Source organism: Echeneis naucrates, chromosome 3 (genome assembly GCF_900963305.1).
Source record: "Echeneis naucrates chromosome 3, fEcheNa1.1, whole genome shotgun sequence".
NCBI lineage: Eukaryota > Metazoa > Chordata > Actinopteri > Carangiformes > Echeneidae > Echeneis > Echeneis naucrates.
The window spans coordinates 14,178,603-14,196,918 of NC_042513.1; the positions used below are offsets into that span (position 1 = coordinate 14,178,603).

Sequence of the window (18,316 nt, forward strand, 5' to 3'; positions counted from 1 at the left end):
TTGCTTGCTGTCAATTAACGTGTGTTTTAAAAGCCTATTCTGGGGCGTTTCTCTCAAACACAGCGTTAATTCACTAAGGCAACGTTACTTAAGTGTTGCCGCCAAGTTTTCACTCTTGTTTTACAGAGAATCATGTTCTACTATGTTGACGTCACTTGATAAACGTTAAACCGTTACGTTAGTGCTTTATTTAATATCCAAACGTTAGTTATTTTTATCGGGAAAAACTTAGGTACAGACTTACCTGCGGTTGTAGAGGTAAGTACACTTTGCTCTGTGATCCTGTAACGTCCATGAGCAGAGCGAACTCACTCTTCCCCCATAGTTCATGTATTACGTTGATACAATGTTTAATTTTACCTAAAAATCTCTGGTTCTGATTGAATCTTAAAAATACTTGGTAGAAATTATGACAGTTACTCTAATAGAATTTATTACACCAAAAAGTCACTTTTTTCAGTGTGTGGTTGAAAGAGTAAGATGGAGAGCTCCTCTCTTTGTATTTCCTCTGTAGAATACAGGCTTAGTGAAGCCTGAACGTCACCGTCGGGCCATTTCTCACTGTTTTTCCTCCATTCGCTCTTCTTCTTCTGTGTTTATTTTTATTTCTTTTTTTTGAAAGTACCTATCCTGAAATAGGAGCTAGAAAGGTTCTTAGAACTAGAATGGTTCTATGTTCCTGCAATGCAAACACGTGGAAACGGGGGTACTTTCTACAACGGTTCTAAGAACTATGGAAAAGGACCTAACTATTCTACCGGGGAAAATACACAGACTGGAAGACAAGACTTTGCAGTTGCACTGCTCCAACATCGTCTTGCTGATGATTTTTCTCAGTACTCCTGTCTGGTGAATGGCTTCTCTTCAGCTCACAGAACTACTCATTGGTTGACGTCAACATGAGTAGTGAATATATGTGCAGTTTGTAGATGAAATTTCCACTTCCTCATTATTTCTTATTCACAACATGAGACCTCAAAATGCTGACGTGACATTTCTTTGAAAGAAACTGTGGTCCGGAAACGTGGTACTTTTCTTTTCTTGTTTTGTCTTGTCTGGTCATTAACTCCATTCGCTTCCTGTGTAATTCTCTGTAGCTGAATGACATGCTTTTATTTGTCAAATGTACGAAAGCTCGAGAAAAAGCATTTCAGAATAAAACCCCAAACACTCAGGCTGTGTGTTGAAATGAAGAAAAAACAAGAAGTAGCAGGCAGCAAGAGAATGAAGTTATTATTTTCATAAGCTAAAGAAGCCAGCATGTCCTCCCTGCTACACTTTAAAAATATTTTGGGTTGATCCAACTCATGTTTTCTTTTCAAATTAATGCAAATATATTGGTTTTGCTCATTTTAAGTTAATTCAGGTTAGCCTGTGCAGTTTTTATTTTGATTACAGCTTTTCAAGCTTTTATTGAAATGATCAGCTGGTGAGTTCACAAAACTCATGAAATTAACCTTTTTAAAGAAACATCACCTGACATGCAATTATGTTCATCACTGTCTAGTGTTAAAATAATGTAACTTAACAAAATGTCCACATGTTCACAACAACTCAATATTCACATGGTCCAGTGATGTGTTTCGTGCTTTGTTGTTCTGACTGACCCCTACTTGTTGGGGTTTTTAATTGAACTCCTCGGCCCAAAATGCAGACACTGGACCACCACCAGCATCAGAAGACAAGTTTCTGAGAGTCAACAGCTTGTGTGATAGGCGGCTCACTGGACAACAGCTTCAAGCACAGCTTAATAGTGGTCACAGTAAGCAAGTCTCAGTTTCAACTGTGAAGAGAAGACTTTGAGTTGCAGGTTTTATGGGTCAAGTTGCAGCAGGAAAGCCATTGCTGAGACTTCAGAATAAGAAAAAGAGGCTTGCCTGGGCCATGAAACACCGCCAGTGGACTACTGAAGACTGGAAGAAGGTGTTATGGACTGATGAATAAAAATTTGAAACCTTCGGTTCAACGCGCAGGATTTTTGTAAGGCATTGAGTAGCAGAAAGGATGGTTCCTCAGTGTGTGACGTCAACTGTTAAACATGGAGGATGAAGTATGATGTTTTGCTGGATCCAGGGTCAGTGACTTGTACAGAGTGAAAGGCACCCTGAACCAAAACGGCTACCACAGCATTTTGCAGTACCCTCTGGGATGGGCCTAGTTGGTTAGGGGTTCATCTTCAGCAAGATAATGACCCAAAACATAAGTCCAAGCTATGCCAGACCTACCTTAAGAAAAAAGAACAAGATGGTAAGCTTGAAAATATGGAGTGGCCAGCACAGTCTCCAGACTTTAACGACCATCGAGCTGGTTTGGGACGAACTGGACAGAAGAGTGAAAGCAAAGCAACCTACAAGTGCTACACATTTATGGAAACTTCTGCAAGAGTTGGGAAGAGCTTTCTGAAGAATATTTGATTTTCATTGTAGAAAGAACGCCACGAGTGTGTTCAGCTGTTATATCTTCCATTTCTTTTTTAACTTCAATTGTTTTGTCTTTATTTGTTCTATTCTCTCAAGAGTACACTGAGACATTAAACTGCATCATTTTCAATAAAATTCTGGAAAAGCTGGGGTGTTCTAAAACTTTTGACCACTAATGTATAAAGAAAAAATCAATTTCTCTGCATCTTCTTCCCTTGTGTAATAAGGATTACTCAATACCTACAGGTATTGAGTTATTCAATACCTACAGGCTGATTTGTAATTCTCCTGGAAAGAGAAATGAGAAGTATTACAGCTGCCAACATATCCTTGGTCTCGCTTAGGTTATTGAAGGTTATTGTTGAGGTCATTCATTGCAAAAGACAACTTGGAAAGTCACTGAAAGCAGCCTCACAGTTTTTGGTTGCACTGACTCAAAATGGCTTCAGTAGCTGAGAGAAAATGAACACATTGACATCTGGTGGTTAGTAAAGCTTAAAGCAGCTCTTCAAGGGATACAAAGTTTGTGTCATCAGTGGCTCACATTAACACTTGTAAGGACGGATTGCCATCACCATTGATAGTTGACACATATGTATCAAGAATTAAGATGGAGGATTTACTAAAACACTTAACACACTGTTGGGCACAAGAAACCTCTTATGTGGGAGAAATGGGCCAAAGCTGGCATAAACCTCCTTTGCAACTTGCATAGTGAAAATGGATTGAGGTCATTGGATGAAATTAAGCAAGAATATAACCATAAAAAACGAGGAGCTTCTGAATTTCACAAGAAAGAACAGATTTCAGCTGATTGATGGATGGAGTTGGATTGGGTATGTCATATTGTAAAAGAAAAGACAATGTACATCCATGGGAAAGAGTTGTCACCCTCCTAAAAGATCTGTTTGGATTACAGCTCACCAAGACTCCAGCTCTGTGTATTTTGGGTCTGCTGCCAGACAATAACACTCTTGACTGGAAGACAGAGGATATGGATACGTTTGGCTGCTACTACAGGATGTAGAATAATTCTGAGACACTTGAAGTCCCATTCCTTGTATCCATCCATTATCTATACTGCTCGTACATCAGGGTGGAGTTCAGTCAATCACAGGATGTCATGTGTGACTGTGGGAGGCTGTTTGAGTACCTGATGGGAACCAAAACATGAAGGACTCAGGTTTCGAAGTCAGAACCTGACTGGCCTTTCTTCCCGTGCTAGCATGATGGTATTTCTTATTTGGCTAATGACCATCAGTTGCACATCGTTTTTCATGGTGCATTGTGGGATACTATGAGTCCCCTATTTTGGATGACTTTCCTCTACCTTGAGTTCAGCGTACCCTGAACACTCTGCTCCTTTTTCCTTGGGTTTGATTTTGCTTCTGAAACTTAATGAAACTTATGCCATTACTGTCATTAGTGGCAGCTGTAGTAGTTTAAGTTTTAGCTGATTATTTTCACATGGGTTTGAGTTTGAGTTTAATAATGTGAACATAGTGGGTGAAACATCTGAGTGAAACTGTGATGCAATTTTTACTTCCTCATCAGTTTCCATGAACTCTGCTGGTCATTTCTAAGGTTTCAAAATACTGACACGGACTCAAAACTGAGTTTTGAGTAAGCCTTTGTCTTCAAAGTACAGATGCTGATTTGTGAATAATATATTGTGTATGATTACTAATGACATTTTTATTTTCTTCTGGGTCTTTGTTGATTTTATAAGAAATAGCTTGATTTAATTTGCTACGATTGTTGGCATACATAATTTGTGTATCAGATTCTTTCATCTAGAGCTGTAAATTAATCAGGTCCAAAGAGATTAAGAGCAACCGTCAAACCACCAATGCTCAGGGTCACAAGTCTGCTGGTCTATGAAATAAATAAAGTCAACTTATATTTAACGATGGCCAGAAGACTTCCTTTTGGACACGATGTGTCTAATTTTCATAATATTTTCCAGGTGGAAGAACGTTGTCCTACTTGTCCTGTTAATCTGCGAGGTAAATGAATACCCTGGTCAGAAATTTCTCAAGGCTTCTTACTGTAGCACAGCGGAAGAGAAGGTAATGGTATCCAGAGTAACTTTATTATTAGATATTGCCTTTTGTTATAACTTCAACTAAAGTGTTACCTGCTTCCTTTATTTTAAAAAGAAAAAAGGAAAATCTGGGAATAATTTGATTGTTGGTTGGACAAAGCCAGATACGTGGCCTTGGATTTAAAGGAAATTGACATTTCTCACTACTTACATATTATAGGAAAAGTAATGACCCTAACTACAAATTTTAAGTAAAATCAAGTAAATAAATATAAAACACGCATAGTTTTAATCTTTTTATTGGTTAGGTCATCCAGCTACCTTACCTTCAAATAATTAAATTAAAGTTTTTTTAAATATTGTCTTCCAACAGGAAAGTATAACTAAAAGCAAAGCTCAATCAAACATATCTTTTAAAATGTGAAAAACAAAAAAAAACAAAAAAAAAAAAACAAAATCAAGGCTCCAGACTCAATTCACGACAAACAAATTGAAATATAACACACTATACACAACTGAATCTATGAATCTGTAAAGAACTGGTGCAACATGGGCCAGATCAAACACACCGGTGCACTTGTTTTATGTTTATCCAGTCAAAAGAGCGGTCAGTCCATCTGTCTGTTGCATTCGTGTCACTGATTCTGTCGGGGGCGCTTTTCTCTGTGTCTCCAGGTCCGAGTCAGGGCTGTGATTAGATGTGGGTGGGTGTCGATGTGGCTGCGCGAGGCAGTGGGGGAAAGGCCGGTCAGGATCATGGCTTTTGGATTTAAAAACCGAAGGTGTTCTCCCCACTGTAAGCCACGTATAAAAAGCCGTCCTCATCCTTCTCTTTCTCGTACAGCTGCCCCATTGTGATGCTGAAACAGGAAGAGAGAGTCACAATTGAAGACAACACCTAAAATTGCAATTTCTGAGGGAGCAGCCATTTGAAGAAATGAGAAAAATAAAAGTTTTCATTTGTGGGCATGCGATTGTATGAATTTATATCTCCTGGTTAATAAATCGTTCATTCTGAATCATGACATTGTTTCCTTAAATATCTGGAAGTTGAGAGGTGAAGTATCAGTATCAAGGTGGATTTCAGCATATCTAAATGAAAAGTCTGGTAAAAATTTACACTTTCTTTACCATAATACTGCAGCTAATACAATGGTGTAAAGTTATTAGTAATTATATCTACTAAAATATTGTGCTTAAGTGAAGCACCTAGAAATTTTGCTTACTTCAACCCCACCACACTTTCGAGGGGAAAATGGTAGTATTCATACAAATTAGGCTACTTTCAGGTTCAGATCCTGAGCGTCTCAAGTTATTTAGATTGTCCTTTACCTGAAAAATGAAAGATTTTTTTCCCTCATTTATTGATCTTCGGTCCTGAAATAGTAGGAAACCCTTGACATACTGTATGTTATTGTTGCAGTTTATATTTGGTTCTATGTCTCAGAATTTAGGTGAAAGACTTTTAATTGCAACAGAGTATTGTTAGACTATAGTGCCACTGTTACTGCAGCGAAAGGTCTGACAACATCCTGCACAACTGTGCCCTGTGAAAACAAACTGTGCAAGTGTGAAACATTATTTACCAATGGACCAGGTTCAAACACAAATATTGGCAAGTTGTGGCAATGATGATCTCGTGATCGATGGTTACATAAGGTCAATACATTAATAGCCTGACAAAATGCAGCTTTTCTGTTTTGTTTGTTTTCTTTGCAGTCAGTCAGGGGAAATTTGTGAGGGGGGATGTCCCACTCTACATTTTCTGCGTAATTGCAGTTTTCCAGATGACAAAACCACAGTCTCTTAACCAAATGAACGAGAATTCAACTTTAACCATGATCTTGGGTTAAGGTGAATGTTTCATTAACCTGTGGTAGCGTGTTGCATCTGTCAGACCACTGACTGACAAGTCAGTTCTGTCATCCTTCCAACTTTCTGCTGTGATGGAAAAACTGCTGACTAACAGGACTGAGAGAAGGGTTGGGTGTAACTGCTCCTCACCCTACCAGTTGTAAAGGCCATTGTTGAATCAGCCTTTCTATTCAACTCTAATAACAGATTAGGGCTGGCCGATATGTCTTAAAAATAAACAGATTTTAATTCAACTCAATTTATATTTTTTTTCCCTCTTTAACGCAAATGACAAAGAAACTATACAACAGTAATGTCTTATATTAAACATCCTGCACAATAAAGCTATAAACACGATTTGACTGTGGTTTTATCTCAGCTACCTTATATGACCATGAAGGCATTTGTTGTTTCGTTAAAGATCTTTTACAGGTCCAGCTGCTTAGCCAGAAACTGAAATGGCGCACTGATCCAAATGAATTTGTTTGATTTGATAACCAAATAATATATATACCCTGGGTTCCTGTCCAGCCCAGACTCTTGACTGCTCTTCCCTCTGCCTCCAACAGCATTTACTCACTTCTTAAGTTTTCTTGAATCTTAAGTTAAATCTGGAACAGATCAAGTATGTGATTTTTTTCTCCCTACAACAGTGGCTCTAATTATCCCCAGCTCCATCTCCAGTAACACTGAAGGCTCTTTTGTCCTTTACAAAATGTACAAGTGTTGTACTTTAATATCTGTACTTTCTTACTGAGATGTTCTGTACAGTCACGCTGCCCCATCATCTCTCCAGCTGTCTTCTTTGTCATAGCACTTTACAAAGACCATAAAGTACCTAGTTTCTTTATCAAAAGGTTGGATGGACTCTCTATCAGACAAGAAATAATTATCTTGTGATATTTATGATAGTAAGAATTGGAAATTTTTCAAGTCAGATTCTGAACCCCTCTGATGTGTCTGACCTGACCTGGACTGAGGCACAGTCTTGTCCACGAACAGGAAGATGGCCTTCTCTGATGGCAGCTGAATGCGTTTCCTGATGATCCACATGAATTGAGCCACAGTGATGTCAGAGGGGACCAGGTACTTCCTCTTGTCGATGTCCACTATCTGTGATCCAGACACTTTCTCCACAATTACCTGACACACCACACACACTTAATTAGAAACAACAAGCAACATATAATGTAAGTTCCTCTATCTTGTTCAGCTGATATCACATTATTTTCACTCACCGGGACCCTGTCAGGGTACTTGTTGCGGATCTTGGCTGACTCTATGCATCGATGTTCTGCACAACAGTAAAAAACAGTCGCGTCATTTAGGTGGTGAGAGCAGACAGCCACAACTCTTACTCAATGCTTCTACTTCTGAACGACAACCACTGACAGACAAAGATCAATGTGTAACCAGATAGGTGTGAGATTAACAGACAGCTGATGTGGATTAACATGCACTGCAACCAGCTGAACTGCAACAATCTACTCTCTTCACTCAGAGAGATAAACATGTAGCACTTAGTCATGAATAAAACATCAGCACATTCACGCTAATCATTTTTCTACTGAAAGCTGCTACACTGACTTCCTGCTGAGTCCCATTATCTGATTGTTAAATGCCATTAGACTTATGGCTGCAAACAAAAAAAATCTATAGAAATACACTGTCTCCAGCAAAAGCGATGGGTATGATTCTCCATTTTGTACTTCTAAAATGCAGATTCTTTGCCGTTTAGAGACAAATTTATTACTTGTGAAAATATTTGTAGTATATCGATGAGAGGAAAAAAATTGGTAGTTCCCTTTAGACCACTAGACCAAAAAGTAAAAGATACTCCGAATACAATGCTGGCCTCTTGGAAACTTTCTCTGTATGGAAACATTTGCGTTAGAGGCAAAATCTAGGAACTGAAATATTTTTTTAAAACGTAGGAATCATTTATTTTAAGAGTTATATTGCGATTGAAGTATGTTTGAACAAATAAAATATGTTACAATAGGGTATGTTACAGCATGCAAATGAGGGTATGTTGTTTCGATTCATGCTTACTTATGTGTGCATACATATTACACATGTTTCTTCCTCCTTTTATTATTTTGTTTGCATGCGTGACATAAATACAAAATAGAACAAATACAGTGGCAAAGAAAACAACAAACAGCAAGAGTCACCGACTTACTAACTGCTTAATAATCAATCGGTAATGACGAATCATTTCAGCTCACATCGGGACCAAGTCAGCTTGCAGGCCTGCCACTATGTGCCAAAACACCTTTCGTTTCAGTCAGAATGAAATCAAACTAAATACTAATGCATGAAGTTGATCTGCAGAAACAGGCAGATCGACGCCTGGTCGCCCTGCAGGTCAATGCAGGATGGAGGCTTAGCAGCTTCATGTGTCAATGTCCATTTTGGGCCAGGAAACGGATCGCCTCCTGCTGGCTGTGCTAACAAAGACACGATGGTTTGTTCACATCCAGGGACACAACATCTCCCTGTGAGAGCAACGACGGACGGCCTGGGTCCTGCATGAGCTGACATTACTGCCTTACAGCCATTTTTACTGTTTGTGCTGTCGACACAGTTAGCTACAGACCAAACCCCGAAGGACAGGCCGCCCTGTGTCTGGAGCCTTAGAGGCGGCTTTTCACAAACATTACACTATAAAAAAAATTATAATCAAAAATCCACGGTGCTAAACGAAACAAATCCCTCCATAAATGAACCTGCGTAGACCTTCGCAGCAAGTGTTTGGTCACCATGACACCCCCTCCCTTACCCAAGGAATGATCCTCTTTGAACATCCATTTCATGTTTGCCGTTTCCGGGCTCTTGTCGCTCGATGTAACAGCTTTGTAACAAGACTTCAGGTAAAATCAAGCGAAAAATTTTTTTTTTCGTTTCTTCTGATATTTTTCTTCCCTTTCGTGACCGTGACACCTTAACCCTCGAGTTTCACGTTAAAGTGTCGCAACGTCTGCGGCCTCAACCAAAACAACAAACAGCTCGTCTTCTCCAACAGCCAGCGATGACGTCACCGGACCCTACCATGCTGCAGCTCGGAGGGAGGGGGGTTCGGGCTGGGACCGAGGGCAACTTGTCCGTTTTCACGCTCAAATAATCGAGGTTCAATGATTGAATGGAGAAATATCTGAAAAAATAGAAGTTTCAGACATTTGCACTTTCTCAAATTTTATGTGTATTTCACCCGGCTTCTGTCAGCTGTTGTCATGGTTTTCTGTCAGTCCTGTTTGGGCCTTCCTCTTGTTCCTCCATCTGTGGAGAACATAAACACAAGCGTCCAGTGGGCCGACGTGGACCTTCAGCTCTGGGCTGAAACCAGACCAGGGATGGACCAGGTTCAGACTCCGTGGCCGGAGGGACCCTAAGGCAAGGAGGGCTTCGACAAAGTGACTGCAAAAGAAACACAAAAACTGCTAACAATGTAGAACTATTATGAACATCCACCAGATGTAAGATACAGAAAATGAACAAGAAGAGGCAACGCATATGAATTAGAAAGAGTTAAAAAAAATGAACACGAACAACATTGTATGTAGTTTTACCTCCAAATATCCTATATTTATATACAGGTTATGAGTCTGGTTGGTTGCTGATTCACTTTTTTTTTTTTTTTTTGCCAAAATCAGTGATGGCACGGCCTGTACTGAAAACCAGGCCTTCTCTGTGCAGGAGCAGGCCAATGGCTGCAACCGCAGGGACTATAAACCGACACTAGCCAGACATCAACAGAATATTTTGTTTAAGGTCCTACATGTGCATGAAAGCAGAAAAGCAACTGATTTCCATATCAGAGAATCTTTAACCGGATGCAATTCAAAACTTGTGAATTGATAAATTACCCACAATAATTATATTTGACCATAAATGTTGACAAATTATATAACTAACTTCATATTTGTGGCTATATATATATATATATCACAACTCACCTTTCATCCTGACATCATTGTTTATGTAATTAATTTTTTTATGTAAGGAGGTGAAAAATTAAGGGAGAATATAGGAATATAACAGAAATAATGTTCATCCAAAGAATAAGAATTGCTTAGTAAATCAGTAAAAGTTCGATCAGTAACATAGACAATCTCAAATTTGTGTTTTCCACCACTAATAAATATAGTTCAACCTTGAACCTGGATTTGGCAGTATTTGCACAAAATAATATATTTTTTTCACTTAAGTAAAACCAAGTTGAATCAGTTTTGTTTAAATTGTTTTATTTCAGCTTCACGAAGCAAAGCATTTATATTATCCCATAATTTGGAATCAAAGTAATCCTGTCACAGAAACAGATAGCTTAAACACACAGGAGGTCTTAGTTACTGCAGTCTGATTTATTATCATTAGCGGACTGAGCTTTGGTCTGGTTGTCAGGTGGCAGTGGCTTCCCCAGATGGTGTCCTGTGGTGATGCCATAGGGCTGCGATGCTTGTTCTTCCTTCACTTTGGGCTGGAGCAAGAACCCCCCCTGGAAACTGAGGTCAAACATCCCACTGGGGGCAAAAGTCAATGGTTTTTCCATCAGCAGTCCTCTCAGTCGGGCTCGCCATCCTTCTAGCATTGCAGTTCTCACCGTTAGGGGACAGTGAGCCGGACTCCAGAATATCTGAGGAGCAAGGACCTGAAATCCACAGAAGTGCAGAGTACCATTCTGAAAGAGATAAACAAGAGGTAGTAGTTAGCAAGCATCCACCAGTACAAAATATTTTACTTTATGATATAGTTGATAGTTGAAAGAGGAAACATTAGGAGAGAGAGGTTTAGCATGTAGCAAAGGTCAGCTAGATTTGGTCCAGGGTCATGGAGAATCCTTTCTCAAACAATTTCACACACCTCTGCAGCCATATGATATCAAACAGCAGTTTTATCCCCAAAAATGTTTTGAGTACACAAAAAAAAACCCCAAACTTTCTTTCGTTTGTTGCATTTAAAATCCTTCTATGAGTAGTAAAAGTACCTGCAGAGGCCACAGCGTGACATTGATGTCTCCATTGATGCCATCGGGCTGGAACATCGTCTGCGTCGCAGCGGTCGTGAAGGACAACATTGCTTTCTTATCCTTCATTGAAACAAAAGTCACCAACTGATAAAGCCTCATGACAGGAATCACTGGAATATTATCTCCAGAGTTCCACATTTCCACATATAGCAGGAACTACCTAAATCTCCTCTCAGGACTGGATCACACCACTTGTGTGAAATAGTTGACAGTTGAGACAGTTGACGACACATCGTTTACCTCATGGCACAGACCTTGAATATACCGTTGTCGTACATCTTCTGCAGGGAGAACGCAAAGCCTTGTGCCAGGACTCTGTCTATCCAGCCCTTCATGATGGCAGGCACACTGAACCAGTACATGGGAAACTGCAGAAAAACACAGGGCAATATTAATTCCTTTTATGTCTTAATGTCATGTCACATATCATCCCCTGACACTGCTGATACATGCATCTGCTCTGTTATTATTATTTTTTTATTGTGTGTAAGATCCATAATATTTTATAAAAGAATAAATTCAAATACATTTTAAAAAAGGCGGCTCCAAGATAAAAGATATTTTCTGTTTTTAGATTGCACTTGTATGGTTCAGCTGATGGAGCTGTGTATATAATGTGTATACAGAGACTGAACCCGCCAATGTGTTAGTATGCTAATCAATACTTTCTGATTTCCCTCCCTCTCAGATCATAGATGTTCTGAAGATGTCAGTCCCAAAAAACAGGTCACAAATACATAGTTTAGTTTCCAAAAAGAATGAAATGTTTAAAATGGCTTTATGTGATCAAAATAACAGAGAGAGAGCACATTTATGTGGGACTTTTTTCAACAGTGGATTAATCCATACAGCAAAATGAAAAAGCACAGCTGTGTTGTTTAAGTTATGGCAAAAAAGACAGTTTTGTTTATCATATAGATAATGAGAGCATTATACAGTCATTCAATCTGGTCTAATTGTGTTGTTTAAAAGCGTGTTAGATGTTATAGGGGTGAAAATGAAAATTCTCTATTGAGGCTTTACCCACTGAATATTAGCTTTTTGCACCTTTTGTCAGTTCTGTAAAGGATGACAATAACAACACACAGTACAAATAGTGATGGAGGTCTGACCTGGAAGATTATAAGCTCAGCCTCCTCCACTTTCCGCTGTTCAGCCACAATGTCATCACTCAGGCGGCCCTCCATCCAGGCGTGCATGGTCTCATCTCCATACTGGAAAAGCTCTGGGTTCTTCAGATCACCTGGACACAACAAAATCTGTCAAGGAGCTAAAAAAAAGAGAAAAAACTAATGGTGATGCTCATTTTTCTTGTTTTTTTTTTTTTTATTTTCCGACAAATTGCAACAATGACAACATCAACCAACAACTTCTGACAAGCATCATGTCACAATCAGAGTCAGATTTATTTGTATAACACCAAATCACAACAGAGTTACATCAAGGCACTTTACTTATAGAGCAAGTCCAGGCCAAACTCTTTATGAAATGATTTAAAGAGACCCAACAGATCCCCCAATGTGCAAGCACTTGGCGACAGTGGCAAGGAAAAACATCCAGGTGTCTGATTCATCAGAGCCATCGAGCTCCACTGTGTCCAAAAAACTAAAACTAAAACTGTGACATTTTCCTTCACTGCCATGAAGAAACACACTCTTGGCTCTGTCCTGTTGCCCCAAATGCTCTCTATACCATCATATGTGCACGAATCTGCCAAAAACTATCAGAACTGTCGGCCTAGCAGGGGGAGTGGGGTCAGAAAGTGTTGAGAGGCGCACAAACCGGTGATGTCTTCCTGCGTGGCACTGGCTCTGAAGTTCATGGCGTACAGGTCAGACACGATGACCCGGTATCCCTGCTCTGCCAGGGCCTGCACCGCCACATCCCGAGCCGCTGCGTTGAACGAGCCTGGCGCCTGGTGAGCGTACACGATCAGAGCCGTCTTCTGAGCTGCCAGACACACAAACACACACACACACACAGACTCACGTTTTCATCGCTTAAGAGAACCTTACATCGACTTCATGTGGTATGGTGGTGCAGTGGTTAACGCTGTTGACGCATCATGACCAGACCGTTCTGGGTTAAAACCCCGAGCTTGCATGTTCTGTCTGTGTGGGCTCCCTCACACAGTCTGAAGACAAGCAGGCCCAAATTAGGACAGTCTGGGAAATAACCAGACATGATTATTGCTTCTGTTGAGCCCTGAGATAGATTGGCAGAGATCGCGAGACCGAGTGAGATTTTGAATCATGACGTGGGCTCAGATCAATATTAACAAGTCCTTTATTTGGATTATGTCCTCGGATTCCCCGGATCACACGGAATTCAAAACTTTATTTGACATTGAAAAACATAGCCAGAGTGGCGGAACTGAGAAGCTTTATCATCAGTTTCTACCGGCGGTGCGTCCTGGAGCTCCCCGCAGACGACCCGACCAAGAGGAAGGCCGAGGTGTCCGTGAAAGCTGGATCTGCCCAGTTCGCTGCACCGGGAAGGATGAAGGATCTCAAAGAGAGTCTGGAGTTATCACACCGGCAGAGAGACACCGTCTCCTCCACTGCAGCTGAGACGGACCAGCTCAAAAAAAGGTTAAAAACTTTATGCCATCGGCTCTCAGACTCCGACGGAGCCGGTGAACAACACCACCTTCTACCGCGTCCACCGGGGAGGAAACCGTCCCGTCTCATCATCACCAAGTTCGAGCGTTTCCAACAGAAGTGTGGACCGGCAGAGAGGAAAGAGGACTGCACGTGGACGGTGTGTTAACCGATCCGGTTCCCCTTTAAGCTAACTGGACAGCTCTAATGCTAACGCCCATTAGCCTAGCTTGTATTAAAACCCGACACAAAACGTTGTCTTTGACAGAAACAGCTGAGTTTGGGAGCTCCATCAGAAAGGAAGACACAGAGAGAGAGACAGAGAGCTGCAGGTAACAGACAGAGAGAGAGACAGAGACAGAGAGGGCAGAGGAATTTTTTGGCTTTATTTCTGCACAAAGATATTGACCGCAAATGTAGAAGAAGTACTCCACCGCTTCAGACACAACAACACACACAAGGACCGGGACATTACTCGTTGTTAATGTTTTTTTTTTTTTTATGTGTGTGTGTGTGTGTGTGCGCGCGCGCGCGCAGACAAACAGACCTGTATTCTTAACTGGAACACGTACAGACATGGCCACGATGTATAATCCTCACCCTACCTGGATTATTTCTCCCATAATAACGATCGGCTCATTCTTCATCATACATCTTGGTCGTATTGTTACCTGTTGTGTATCACCCAGGTGTGTTTCTATTTGTGTTTCTTCCTTAAGTACGCACGGTAACTTAGCACCTACGCACGACTCAGCAGTAAATCGGCGTAAAGGGGAACAGGAATTTGGGGGGAACCGAATCGGTTAGCACACCGGTCAGCTGTTCCGGGACGCCAACATCACCCCCTGGTTCCTCTGAAGGGATAAGTACCATGGAAATACCAAGTTGGCTTAATATAAAATATTATAATATAATAGCAACCAACGTTAAATAAATAAAAAAAAAAAATCTCACCTCTCCCATACTTTCACTCACCCCTTCCACCCTCCACATATCCCTATGAAATAACTTCTTTCATTGTGGTGCCCATGTCAGTAACTTTGCTGCTTCTTCTCCAGGTCTGGATGTTCGGATTTTTATGACATTTCTTCATACTTCACTGTACACACCTCCATGAAATATCCACACATTTAGAATCCAACATGCCAACATTCACAACCAGCGTCCATTCTCAATATTCATACACAGAAAGACTGAAATTGAGAGCAGTAAATCAGAGGAGACTCACCCATGGTCTGTGTCTGCTGGATCCGTTTTTGTCTGTGTACCTACTGTAGTTCCTGGCTCCTCTTATAGAGCCAGTAGCTTCTTTCTTTGCGTGAGAAACATGGTAAGATTAGATATCAGATGGAAGAAAGTGGGTCCAAGAGTCACAACTACACACTACAGAAAAAAAAATCTGCCGTCAAACTGTAGGACCGGTTTAGTTCCTACTTTAGAATTGGAGGGTGTGTGTGTGTGTGTGTGTGTGTGTGTGTGTGTGTGTGTGTGTGTGTGTGTGTGTCAGTCAGCTGGGCTGTGGAGTCAGTGGTGCAGGTGAATCAGATTGGTTTCATTTGAGCTGGATAAGAATGTTTGGGTCACAAAGGATTATGTGACCAAGTCATGTGGCCTAATAAGTGCTTTAATCTGACTTAATTTCACCTTGTTGGGAGAAAAGTGGAGGAAGGTGTCACTTCAGCAAGTCCTGAGTCAAGTCAAGTCCCTGTGTTTTATGTTACCTGTCACCAACTTCTCTCCACTGGGATTTTACGCCTGATTATATGTATGTAGTTGAGCTGGCGGAATAGGTGAGAAAACTTTTCACACAGCTTCAAGGAAACCATAATTAATATCTCATATAATAATTCCATTTAGTGTTTGAATTTATCCCAAATTGTTTGCATTTCACACATTTCTGGTGTTTTACACGAAGTGTTTATATCCATAGGAAGGTTTTTTTTAATAGAAATATATATCCAACCCAAAACCTTTCTGATATCAGAATAACAATATGCTTTATTGTGCACTTGTTACAACAAGATTGATTCAGGATATGCCATAGTGCATTAAAGGAGAGATAAATAAGTAAACCATAAATATAATACAATAAAATACAACACACTGAAAACTATAAAACTATCTCTCACCCACACACCATTCACATATTGCACATAAAATATAAACTGGGCCCAAAAGCCTGAGCCTTCTTTTATGTGAAGATGGACAAGATTAAAATAACAAAGATTTAACAAGCTAGAAACATTACACACAAATGCACTAAGTCCTGGTATCATTTAGATGTGGTGACCAGAGTGAACATTTTCAGAAAAGCTCTCCTGCTTTATATATGGTATGACATAAATGTTACAAGAACAGTTCTGTCACCTGCTGAATTCCCGGTTTGGCCTCTTCAGTGATGAGACAAGCAGGTGTGACAGAGAAAAACAATGGCCCTCAATTAGTTTGGAATACATGGCAAACCAGTCGTTGTTTCTCACTCAAGCCAATGCAGAGACATTAATGCATGCTTTTATTACTCGCAGAATTGGTATTGTCTATTGGTGTTGCTCTACTTTCTGGTCTTTCTAAAAAGAATTTATCTCATTTACAACTCATCCAAATCTCAGCAGCTCATGTGCTGACCGGGACCAGAAAGAGAGCACATATTACACCAATTTTAGAGTCTCTGCATTGGCTACCTGTATGCTTCAGAATTTATTTTAAGAACCTTGTATTGGTTTTTAAGGCTTTTAATGGTCTTAGTCCTTCCTATTGATCAGATTTGCTTTTAGCATATGAGCCCTCCAGAACCCTCAGATCCTCTGGAACTATAACCCATGATCTGGTATCCTTTTATTATTATGGTCCGCACCTCTGGAACAACCTGCCTGAGTACCTGAGCAGGGCAGAGGTTCATGTTTTTAAATGCAAACTAAAGCCATATATTTAGTTTGACCTTTTAATTGTTTTTTTTCTTTTACTCATCTACTTGTGTGTGTGTGTGTGTGTGTGTGTGTGTGTGTATATTTAAATAATTTTTTCACAAAATTATTTAATTTAGTTATATCCCTTTTATTCTTTTATCCTAAGTTCTTAACCTTTCATTTACTTTTATCTTCTATTTAGAGCTTTTAGTGTGTACTCTCTTTTTATTTTTATTGTTATTATTACTGTTATTTTCTTGTACTCACTATCTATTTTAACCCTACCTCTGGTGTTGATGATGATAGCATTTCCTCACTTCCAGCTTTTATTTTGTATTTGGTGACTTTGGTGATTATTGTGTGTGTGTGTGTGTGGTGCAGGGGATCACTTTGTGTTATTTTTTTGTATGAAAGGTGCTATATAAATAAAGTTTGATTGATTGATTGATGGTGAAGAACTTGAGCTGAGTGGCCTCTGGACCTGACCCTAAGATTTCCCTTTACTGTGTCACACTGCTCTCTATGCCTTTATCTATTTGTTGTGTTTTCTGTTTCAGTGTGTCTGACATGTGAGGGAGAAAATCCTACTTCAAGGCAGCACATAAGTTACTTTGAGACAAAGTTATCCTGCGAGGCATCAGACACTCTCTCATTACTGTTTGTGCGACTTGACAGGAATGTTACTTGGGCACTTCTGTCACCTGACCATCACTGGGTGTAGCCTCTGGGGTTTGAGACATGCCCAGACTTCCTATTTCAGCTGCTGTGCTCACAGGTAAAGTTCAACAGTAGACACAGACACATCAGCCAAATGCAATGTAAGACTAACATGATTTAGTTTGTTTAGCTGGGGTACCTTTTAATATGCATTTACCCTTATGAACACAGTTATCAAAGTTTTTTTTTATCTTTAGGCACTTTATGTCATTCTTATAAATGTTTTCCTTCTCCCTAAAAAATTGATTGATCCCATTTACTTTGGTCGAACAAGAAACTGACATCCTCCGGTGTAGCCAACAGGAGTGTCTGATGTAGAGACCAAACTCAAGATGTCATTAGCTGAGATAGAGGATAAATAAATATACAGCAGTAAAGCAGCAATGCTCCAGTTGAAAGGTCGAGTCATGTCTTACAAACTTTATTCACGAGGGTATAAACAGGTTCAGTGAGTGCGTAGACTATTAATCTGAAGGTCTTTGATCTGATGATGTTCCAAATGTAAAAAAAAAAAAAAAAAAGCTGTTTCCCAGAGTATCTAAGTCTGAATGTGTGGGCCATTCCTCTTTTACCTTTATGAGTCTCAGTTGTGGCCGTTTTCTTCTTCAGTGTGTCTGCCTGCATGCCCATCTGACAATCCAGAGGTGCAGTGACATGAGAGACATACGGGACAGATTATAACACATTTATCCCCACTTCTGAATGGAAAGCCTGATCTTGCTGTGTTATTGGATCAGATCAGTCCTCTC

At 40.1% G+C, this 18,316-nt stretch overlaps 2 protein-coding genes across 3 annotated transcripts; both read right to left on the reverse strand.

Annotated features, from left to right (window-relative positions):
* Positions 1 to 5,101: 5,101 nt before the first annotated feature.
* LOC115041406 (gamma-aminobutyric acid receptor-associated protein-like 2) lies at positions 5,102 to 9,344 on the reverse strand. The gene is made up of 4 exons (XM_029498823.1): positions 9,101 to 9,344; positions 7,557 to 7,612; positions 7,289 to 7,461; positions 5,102 to 5,324 (listed from the first exon to the last, which is right to left on the reverse strand). Exons 1-4 carry the CDS (start codon positions 9,132 to 9,134, stop codon positions 5,234 to 5,236), a joined length of 354 nt encoding a protein of 117 aa, XP_029354683.1. The 5' UTR covers positions 9,135 to 9,344; the 3' UTR covers positions 5,102 to 5,233.
* Positions 9,345 to 10,551: 1,207 nt separating this feature from the next.
* Positions 10,552 to 15,355, reverse strand: nqo1 (NAD(P)H dehydrogenase, quinone 1). 2 transcript variants are annotated; one of them, XM_029498037.1, is made up of 6 exons: positions 15,173 to 15,355; positions 13,127 to 13,294; positions 12,457 to 12,587; positions 11,599 to 11,712; positions 11,303 to 11,404; positions 10,552 to 10,996 (listed from the first exon to the last, which is right to left on the reverse strand). In XM_029498037.1, exons 1-6 carry the CDS (start codon positions 15,174 to 15,176, stop codon positions 10,661 to 10,663), a joined length of 855 nt encoding a protein of 284 aa, XP_029353897.1. In that variant the 5' UTR covers positions 15,177 to 15,355; the 3' UTR covers positions 10,552 to 10,660. The 2 variants fall into 2 exon arrangements, with proteins under 2 accessions (XP_029353897.1, XP_029353898.1); XM_029498038.1 differs by lacking the exon at positions 15,173 to 15,355 and adding an exon at positions 13,745 to 14,252.
* Between the last annotated feature and the right edge of the window lie 2,961 nt (positions 15,356 to 18,316).